Below are 10,567 nucleotides of genomic sequence, written 5' to 3' on the forward strand. Positions count from 1 at the left end.
CGGAACCCGCTCCCGCGCCGGGCGAGAAGCCGAGCCGCGGGCGAGCGAGGGCGCGAAGCTGGGGAACGGCTCCGGGGCCGCTCGGGCGGCGGGCAGCACCGCGAACTAAGCGAGGCTCCGCGGCGCGGATGAGGGCAGGGGCTGGAGCGGAGAGCGCCCGGGGGATGCCAGCGAGCAAGGCGCCCCACGCTACCCCCGGCCTGGGTCTGCCTAGCTGAGCAGCTGTGTCTGGGGAGGAGCCGGGGCCACCGCGGCGATGAACAGCTCGCTGGCCCAGCTCAACGCGTCCGGCGGCGAGGCCGGCTGGCAGCCCGAGTCCGTGCTCATCCCGCTGGCGTACTCGCTCATCTTCCTGCTGGGCACGGTGGGCAACTCGCTGGTGCTGGCCGTGCTGCTGCGGAACGGGCAGGTGAATAACACCACCAACCTCTTCATCCTCAACCTGGGCGTGGCCGACCTGTGCTTCATCGTGTGCTGCGTGCCCTTCCAAGCCACCATCTACACCCTGGAGGGCTGGGTCTTCGGGCCCTTCCTGTGCAAAGCCGTGCACTTCTTCATCTACCTGACCATGTACGCCAGCAGCTTCACCCTGGCCACCGTCTCCCTGGACAGGTAGGAAAGCGGAGAGGCCAGGGCAGCAGGGGGGCTGCCCTCCTTCCAGCCCCCCCCCCCACACACCTTGGCAAATAACTCTCAGCAACTTTCCTTGGTTACCTTCCAACCTGGCCAGCCAGCCAGAACCTCTCCCACTCTGCCCATAAGTTACCAGAGAGAGCTGGAGGGCATAGGGAATCGGGGGCAGGAGGGGACTAGCAGCTGCACTGGAAGGGCTAGCAGAGGGGTGCAGTGTGGGAGCAGGAGGTGAGCTCCCCAGTGGGACAGAAGGCTCTCAGGGTTTCTTGCAGGGGGGGAGGGGGGTGTTCCTGGAAGTTGCAATGCCCCAGCAAGCTCGGGTCTTCGCATGGGTGGTGGAAAGAGGCAGCTTAGAGGAAATGGGACTGTGCTCTGCAGGGGGGAGGGGGGGATTAGGCACCCGTAGATGGCTGAGCTGGGGATGCTACATTACCTGGGACCAGTTCCTGGCCCCAGCCCAGCTCAGAGTAGATGAATTCGCTAGGGGGACGGAGCGGAGGACCCCAAAGCATTCCCGCGGCTGAAGGAGAGAGACAGATGAAACCAGCAGCACTGTGCTTTTGGGAGCTCAGCTTGGCTGGCAGAGTTCAGAGTCATCACCCAAATTGTGGTCCACATGCAGGGCCAGAGTCTCTTCTCACGTGCCTGGGAGGAAAGCCGGAGTGGGTCCATTGACAGGAGAGGTGGTACATCAGTGTGAGTGAGGGGAGAAGCACTACTGCTTTCCCTTGACTCAGCTCCCCAGAGGGGCCAGGAGGTTTTTCAGTGAAAGGGAAGGAGGGACATCAATGGAAAACGGTGTGGTTTAAGCAGAGTTCAGGTAGGGCCCAGTCTACACTTAAAGATTAGATCGACCTACCACTGTAGTGTAGACACTTGCTCCAGCGACAGAAGGAGTTTTTCTGTAGCTCACGAAAGCTCATGCTCAAATAAATTGGTTAGTCTCTAAGGTGCCACAAGTACTCCTTTTCTTCTCTGGCTGTAGTTAATCCACCCCCTGAGAGGCAGTAGCTAGTCAGTGGAAGAATTCTAGCGCTGTCTACACTGGGCTTAGGTCAGTTTAATAATGTCTCTCAGAGGTGTGTGTTTTTCACGCCCCTTAGAGACGTAGCAAAGATGACCTACATTTTAGGTGCCAACTGGGCCTATGTTGCGGGTTTGCACCAATGTGACTATATCGGCTTTGTCTCCACTGCCAAAGAGTTGGGTTTTTACCTCAGGATAACAAAGGCGCATTAGCCAGCCTGCTGCAAAATCCTAGTGAAGACAAGGCACCTGTAGATTTTCCTGCAAGGGAAAGTAGGTGAGGTCAGCCATGAGCAGGGGGTGAGCTACAGGTGCCTTATTTCCACTAAGATTTTACAGCAGGATAGCGAACACTGCCCCTCCCCACCTTTTTTGCACAGACATAGCCTTTAACTCGACCCGCTCACCCATGTGAAAACGACAACTGCCTCACCTTCTCTCGGATTTTAACTCAACGTAAAAACACACCTTTGGTTTTTGTTGTGAAGACATACCTGTGACATCAGGTCACACCTGTATGATTTTCTCTGAGGGCCACAGGGAGATACAGTGATGGGTAAATGGGTGAAGCATGCAGGTCAACCACATGAAAACCAAAGGGCAATATTAGCATGAAACGGGTCTCTCTCCCCTACAGAAGCTACAGTGGAGACATCCCCATCCCCAAGGAAAGCAGGGCATGAAAAGAGGAAGCTTGCTCATGTAAATAAGGGAGCGTGTTAATTAAACTGAAGAATTTAAATGGAGGTTTCGGAAGTGTACACTTCCTGAGTCTCCTGGGGGCATTGCCAGAGCTGCTTTTTAAGAGCAGACAACAAGAGAATGCTGGTGTAAAGCTAACAGCGGAGAAACTCCTGAGGGTCAGAGTGTGAATCCCTTATGCCTACCAATGAGCATTTACTTATCTGACAACAAGGTTATCTGTACATGTAACTGCTCACTATTGTAAGGAATGGGTTCACAATCTGGCCCTAGATGATCAGAAAGTTTTCAGTGTCTAGAATTGCTAAAAGACGACAAACTTGCTGGGAAACGTGTGGGAACAACAAGGAGGCTGGGGAAAGGATTTCAAAAGAAACCGGCAGCTAGATTCTGATTTCATGTACACGGACATACATGTGGAGAAAGCTATTTAGTTCACTGGAGCCAGTCTAGATTTATACTGATGTAAGTGAGATCAAAATCTGTCCCTGATTGTTTTAACTCAAGGCTTTGGGAGATAAGGTGAGCAGGTTATCAAAACCAGAGAGAAAAACAAGCTATGACTGTCTGTGATCTTGGCATAGAGGCTCAGAAATAGATGTTATAATGTAAGCAGCAGCTCTTAGCTCATTTGAGGAATTACAGAAATCACACCTGCTTTGTAAATAGCATTTGATAAATGGCAAAGTAGGTAAATTTTTTAAAAAGAGTTATGAAAGTTAAACATTTCCACTCACCAACACCTTTTATTTGCATTACTTGAAAGAACATTTCTCTCTAACATACATTATTGAATACTATTATTATTAATTAATTATTATTATTATTATTAAAACGCCAGGTGATGATTCCAGGCTGGCCTGGGGGCACCTGACAATACTGTAGATTAGAACGAATGCTGGTTTTCAATTAAAACTGTCATGTAGAACAGCGAGGTTTGGAATTGGAATTCTCCCTAACGAAGGCAGCCTGCAGCGTTTGACATTTGTAATTGTGATTTGCTCCTGCTGATCTCTACCACCAATTCAGCATTTAAGAGGCTGAGAAGTAATTAATTTGCAGTGAGAAAGATAACCGTGGCTCTTGAAACTTTTCTATTAGAATATTTTCTATTTAAAGTCAAAAGTACTCGGCGTTCAGGACTTCAAACCTGCAAGATCTGGGGATCTTAGAGCCGACTAGAAAGATGCCAAAAGCCCTTTTTGCAAACCCTTGGCAGGCCACTATAGAACAGAAGCCAGACAGAAAGTTGTCTTTTCTTTGCCTTTCACAAAATTGTATTTTATTTTTTATGTCTTATTTGTTTTGCAATAAATAATTGCTTTATGCAGCAGCCGCTTGTCACCAAAGGAGCCGTAGAAGTGCAGGTATAATTCAGCTTGGCAGAATTCAGTTTTTATTTTTCTATAATTTTGACAGATAAGATCGCTGTTTATTTTTAAGCATTTTTTCTATTTTTAATCGATGTAAATTTTCACAGCTGTGGGAAATCAGAGGGCAGGAAGACAATTATTTAGTGACAGACTTTGAGATTCAAAATATAAAAGCTTTGTAACCCAAATTGTCAACATCACATGTGGACATATAGAAAGTAAATAGCCTTGCGTCAAACTCTAATACGTTCTCAAGTAGCATTTTTCTTACTTTGCCTGTCTGTATATTTCGAGTATTATCAATGGAAGTATTTTTTCATCAGTTTGTGTATTTACAGTGATGAAATCAATGTTTGATGACATTTACTGATAAAAAGCTAATCCTTCCAAGCCTACGTATATTTAAAGCAGGTGAAGGGCCTGATTCTCCTCTCCCACCAATGTAAAATCAGGAGTAACTCTATGGACGCCGGTGGAGTTACACCAGTGTAAAGCTTCTGAGAACTATGGGAAAAGAGAACTGAGGCCACAGGAGTTTGATGTATAATCGGGAGATTACTAAACTATCATTTAAATCTTTCCTCTGTGTGATCATCGTATTCCCGCTGTTCCTGACGATAGTTTTCAGAGGGAAAAGCAGTGGGAGCTGTGAATGAGATTAAAGGAAACTCACATCCTGTGCCTCTTGTTTACTATCTCTCACTAATCTCATCTTTCAATGACATTTCCAACGTGCCTATCTTCACAGTATTTCGGTGCCAGTCTTCTGATGCAATAACCAAGTCAGTCCAAGACTAAGGATTCCAGAAATGAGGCTGGCATAAAATACCCTCAGAGTAGTACAAAATGGATCAACTCATTTCTTTCCATTTTCTGAGGCACCTCTCCCTTGTCAAATCCTGCCCCTCGATATATTTCCCTTCCAGTCTTGCATTTGACGCAAGCTACTTAGATTCAACACTCACTGGTGTGTTAGTAATGTACGAAACAAGGGACTTGATCAGTGACATCTCATTTGGGAGTGGAAGGTGCCCAGAACCTCACAGGAGACACTCAGCTCTTTGCAGGATCAGACCCAAAATGTAAGAGGTGAAATGGTAGGAAATGGCAACGATTGTCTCGTACAATTTTGCAAGCCAAAAAATTTATGAATTTCTTGCCATCCGCTGTGCTCTCTTCTCACCACAAGAGCATCAATATTATGTTGCAGTGACTCACTCTGGGGAACTAACCTTTTGGATGATACACGAAGGTCTGAGCTACACCTAAAATGTAGGTTGGCCTAGCTTTGTCGCTCAGGGATGTGAAAAATTAACCTCCTCCCCCTCCCCCCCCGCCCTGAGAGACATAGGTTTGCCGACCTAAGCCCTGGTATAGACACCGCTAGGTCAATGGAAGAATTCTTCTGTTGACTCAGTTGCCACCTCTCAAGCAGGTGGATTTACTACAGTGATGGAAAACCCCTTCCTGTCTGTCGCTGTAGCAAGTGTCTGCATTCCAGTGGCTCCTCTGTTGCTGTAGTGTTTGTAGTATAGACATACACTTCAGACACTTAGCATTTAAATGGTCATCATTGCAACAGCTGGAGGGGCTGAATTCTATAACCACAAAGAAGACGCTAGAGGGTAGTTTCCACTTTTCTGGGTGTGCAGGCTTCCCTTAGTTGGTTTCAGTGGACTTCAGTTTAAACAGGGGAGGCTTGAAAAACAGAGCTCTGAAAACTTCAGTTTCATGACTCTCCTCACCTCCCCCTTCTCCATAAAGGAAAGGTTAAATCCTGAAGAATGCAACTCTGGTTGCCAGTGAGAATCCAAAGGCTGCAGAATTGGGGGATTTTGTATACCTGTAGGGTTTGGGCTTCACCCTGCAATCGGAAAACAACCCTTACTCCAGCATACGGTCCCACAGGCTTGAGGGAAAAGGGCTGTGGGGTTGGGACTTTGATGGATCAGTTCCTCTCGAAATAGAAGCCCTCTAGAATCTTTCTCATGTTTTATCTGGAGACTGTTTACCAGGTAATAACCATCAAGCGGAATTCACTAGTGGGCATAGGCGGATGCTAAAAACATGTTTTAAAAGCTTGCTGTGAATTAGATGTGCATTTTAAAATTCATGCAGCTCAGGATTAGGGTAAAGCTATATGCAGAAGTCTCTAACCAGTTAGATCTCAGTCCTGCAATGCACTCAGTACCCTGACCTCCCATTGACCACCTAGTGCTGGCTGAACATCAATAGCTATTTGCACATCCTCCCCAGAACATTATACATAATAATCCTAGCTGATATCTTTGTGCCTGTGGTAAGACTGAATATACTTTGGGAGGTGTTTGATGGGTTTTGCAATGCAGGTCTATTAATTTATGCTAATTTATGGTTACAATTAATAACAATGAAAACCCCCCTTTAAAATGGTATATCAACCACATGTAATGACCGCCCAATAACCCCCTTCTCCCCCCAGGGAACAAAGCTGAAAGTCAGAGCCATTACTGCTTGAGCTGAAGGATTCTGCATGAGAGCTAGGAGCTGCAGAAAACTCACATCCTCTGTGGTTTGGGCCCAGGTGGAGATGGGGTGTTGGGGAAGGGGGAGATGTGTAATCTACAGGACAGCTGATTACACGTCATCATCTTGGCACTTCACAGGCTTGTTTTGAAATGGAGCTTCAGTGTGGGAGGTAGCCAAGAGTCGGCAGCATGCCCTGTTTCATGAGAAAAGGATAGGAACGCTGCATCTTTATTAGATGAAGTTCCTGCTCCTATTAAAGTCACTGGCAAAAACTCTCAGTGGCGTCAGTGGAAATGAAGTTTATAGTGCTGAAGGAAAAACCTTAACCCTGATTCCCAACTGTGTCACTCCAGTTTTAAGCCAGTGTAACTCCTCTGAAGTCAGTTACACCAGCATAGATTGCAGTAATGAAATGGGGAATCAGGCCCTTGTTCCCTCTCCCTGATGGAGAAAGAGAAATTCTTCTCCTTGAAAAAGTGATGGGTCATGCTCTTTCCCTGAGGACAGATCTGTTGGTAACCAGGAATTTTGCAACCTTAGTGCCAGGTGCAGACATCAGAGAGCTGACTGTTTGTGGCAAATAAAATGACTCTCCAGCCCATACACCGGTGCACCATCAACCATTGTTTCAGAGCCAATTCCCTGGGGAGGCTCTCTGATGGATGTGGAGCTGATGAGATATAAATATTTTACATCTCTTAAAGAGCCACATGGTCAAAAGACCAGAGCAACATGTGCCTACAAAGAACAGCAGTTGCATGTGCATAAAACAGGTCACTGCATTCACAAGTACAAATGTGCATTTTTGCAGCTGCATTTTCAAGGGAGCACCAGTTGCTGAAAGCACAGCCCTTTGAGTCTGCTACTTTTACTATGTCATTGTCATATACAGAGATGGGCCAAACCAGAAGTTCAAATTTAAGTCCCTTTGGATTTTGTGGATGGTGGCATTTCAGAAACTGAAATCTCTTCAACCCTATGGCTTTGGTTCCAGTTGAATCCCAAATGAAGGAACCCTATTTTCTAGTTCTGTTCTTGATGTAACCAAGATCTCATTAGAATAAGCTTAGGTATCCATCCAAGGTGACTGAGCTGGTAAGTGGGTGAGCTTGCAAGATTCTGACATTTTGGAAACCGCAGCTTCTAAGATGTAGGTGCCATTTAATCCAAACCAGATTCGAAGCCCTAATTCAGCCTTAAACTGAGATCACACCCTAAAAATGATTTGGATCTGAGCTCAGCCGCCATGGCCCATATGTTGTTATTATATAAAATGTAAAAGACATGGTGAAAATCAGTGACAAAGAGAAGTTTGAGTTACCATCTCCTCTCTACCAGCCTGGTCAGGCACATTGTCTACATGGAGATTTGACACCAGGCCAGGATGTGCCGCTACAGCATCCTAGCTAGCTAGCCTTGCACTAATTGTCTGTTTCAACCCAGCTACCATGCACTAAAAGTTAGAGACAGCAATACATCAAAGCACACCATGGAACTTTTAGTGTGTGGTAGCAGGGTCCGCCTGGCCAGTTAGCACGTGGCAGGCTAGTGCGCTGTGGACACCCTGGAGTGTCTTGCACAAAGGTTCTGTGGAGACAAGCCCTTGGAAATGGGACAATTAGTTAAACAAGAAATTACATTAGAAGTGCAAAGTTTTTCATTTTGACTCTTTTTCTCCTTCTGTTCTCCCCATGTAGCTGGCCTGATGATGTTTTCTCCGTTTTAAATAGAACTGTAGTTTTGTTCTGTTCTCTCCCTTGCAGGTATTTGGCCATTAGATACCCTTTGCATTCTAGAGAACTCAGAACCCCTCGGAATGCGCTCACAGCCATTTGCCTCATCTGGGGTCTTTCCATTATTTTCTCCGGCCCGTATCTCAGTTACTACCAGGAGTTCCAGATGGCCAACCTGACCGTCTGCCATCCCATCTGGAAGATCTCCCAACGCAAGATCATGGACATCTGCACCTTCATCTTCAGCTATGTCATCCCAGTGCTGATCCTTAGCCTCACCTACATGAGGACTATCCGTTACCTCTGGACATCCGTGGACCCCATTGAAGATATGTCCGAATCCAAGAAGGCCAAGCGCAAGGTCACCAGGATGATCATCATTGTAGCGGTCCTCTTCTGTCTCTGCTGGTTGCCCCATCACCTGATCATCCTGTGCGTCTGGTTCGGCTATTTTCCTTTCAACCACGCCACCTACGTGCTCAGGATCCTCTCGCACCTGATCTCGTACTCCAACTCCTGCGTCAACCCCATCGTTTATGCCCTGGTCTCCAAGCATTTCCGCAAGGGCTTCAAGAAGATCTTCAACTGCCTCTTGCACAAGAAGGTGGCCAATAAGGTACATGTGGTACAGGTAACCAACACTGTCAGCACCCTGGAGGCGGATCTGACTGAAGTGACACATATCAACGAGCTCCCACCTGCCAGGTCCTTCACCAGCTGTCAGATCCCAGACCAGCCATGGGGGGAGACGGAGCAGCTAGGGCGCCAGCAGAAAGTAGCCAACTCCTTCATCACCTTCAATGTCACCTAGTGGAACTTCTTTCCTACTGGCTTTAAAAAAAAAAAAAATCTTCTGACTCTAGGGCAGTGTCACGTGGACCCAGGTAGGACTGAACTTTAGCTTTAATGTACTGCTCACAGGAATCTCAGCTTTAAAATGCTGATGCTTTCTAGTCTCTCAACCACGTGAATGATTAAGACGGCTATGTGGAATGTGGTTTCATTGCCCTCCTCTTGGCATCATCACGTAGCTCCAGCAATCAAAACCTACTTTCCCCAAACCAGTTCCTACACGTACTAGTATGTGGCCCTCCACTTTGTGATAACGGTCAGTCAGTGTGTGTGTGTGTGGGGGGGGGGTGGTGCCGGAGGGGGTTAGATTGGAAGCAAATTATTTTATTTCCTTTTAGAATGAATTTTGCACCTTTGAAAGTCTTACAGAGCCACTTGGCTGCAGGAGAAAGACTTGTGGGAGACCTTTAGAGCTCCCCTCACTAGAACATTCTCTCCAGATTGCTCTGCACTTCTAAAGAAAAGATCCTGCTTCGGTGCAGGTGGCCGACTGGGGAAGCTCGTTGCTGCGCTGGTAAAAGTCATTCCATTATAACAGCCAAAAAAGGGGAGTGGCTTGTTCAGTGACCCTTCTGCTGTCACACAGGAGTCTCCAAAAGGGATGAGTGGGGGGACAGGTTTCAGAGGGTTTGTATATAAAGGTGCAGGAAGGAAGCTCAGTTCTCACAGGTTCTCTGTGATCTCACCTTTTTGCATTTATAACAGGAGTCTGTTGCAATGGAAATGACGGTGATGTCACAAACGCAGCATTATGAGGCGGGTTCTTCGGTGCCATGCCCCTGGTGTGGTCACTTGCACCAGTGCATGCAAAGTGCATGTAAACAGCAGCCAGCCTGATTAGTGTAAACAGCAATGCAAGGTATGGGTGGAGAAGTTGTCACAGTGGGATTGACAGGGAGGAGAACATGTGTGGAAGGACAAGTGGGTTGAAACACAAAGTGCTCTTGTCTCCTCCTACAAGCAGAAAGGGGCCAGTTCAGTTGGAACCTGGGCAGGGGGCACAAAAGGGAAGATTTCAAATAGGATTGCACTAGTGTAACAAACGAGAATTTGACCAACTCCCTTTGGCATTATGTTGGGTCTGCAGGTTCTTCAGACCCAACCGAATGATTGTACTCACATTTGGAACTCTAAAGGCCAGATTCTTTGGAGTGACTCCACTGAAACCAGTGAAGTTCCTTGGCTGAAAAGAAGAGCAGAATCCGGCTCGTTATGCTCCCACTCCCTGAATGTTTAAATGCCTGTCACTTGCTTTGCACACCTGCCCTGACTGCTACACACACTCATGTTACACCACATTGGTTGTTACACTGCCATTTTGTGAGCAACTTCCACCATTAATCTCACTGCAAATCCCGTGGAAGTCATGCCCCCTGACTCCAGGCTGCATTTAGCTGAATTAGGTTCGGTGTCCGGGAAGACCCTTTGAACCCCATGTGACACCTGTGTAAGTGTCTAGTTGCTACTGCTGAGTACTTGAGCAGAGTCACTGGAACCATTTTTATAGCGGGGGCCTTGAGAGTCATTGAACCAAACTGCAAACCCCTTTATATGACGGAAGCCAGGCATTGGGTTGCTATTAGTGCTTCAAGCCAGGTGAAATTGCTTCACCCTACTTCCCTTCCAGCACCCCTGGACATGATTCAGGCTCCAAATTGAGATGTTTCTTTCCCTCACCTTCAAGGTCTTTCACGGTTCTGCCCCTCCCCCTTATTTCACTCATCCCCCTTCCTGACGACA

At 47.1% G+C, this 10,567-nt stretch overlaps 1 protein-coding gene across 1 annotated transcript; it reads left to right on the forward strand.

Annotated features, from left to right (window-relative positions):
• The first annotated feature begins 256 nt into the window (after positions 1–256).
• GALR2 (galanin receptor 2) lies at positions 257–9,008 on the forward strand. Its single transcript, XM_077834192.1, has 2 exons — positions 257–612; positions 8,006–9,008. The coding sequence occupies exons 1-2, from the start codon at positions 257–259 to the stop codon at positions 8,784–8,786; spliced, it is 1,137 nt and encodes a 378-aa protein (XP_077690318.1). The 3' UTR covers positions 8,787–9,008.
• Positions 9,009–10,567: the final 1,559 nt, after the last annotated feature.

Source organism: Eretmochelys imbricata, chromosome 14 (genome assembly GCF_965152235.1).
Source record: "Eretmochelys imbricata isolate rEreImb1 chromosome 14, rEreImb1.hap1, whole genome shotgun sequence".
NCBI classification, from domain to species: Eukaryota; Metazoa; Chordata; order Testudines; family Cheloniidae; genus Eretmochelys; species Eretmochelys imbricata.

Coding starts and splice junctions, on each gene's coding strand:
- GALR2 (XM_077834192.1), top strand. CDS start 257: ATGAACAGCTCGCTGGCCCAGCTCAACGCGTCCGGCGGCGAGGCCGGC. Junction 613..8,005: donor GCCACCGTCTCCCTGGACAG/GTAGGAAAGCGG, acceptor TCTCCCTTGCAG/GTATTTGGCCATTAGATACC.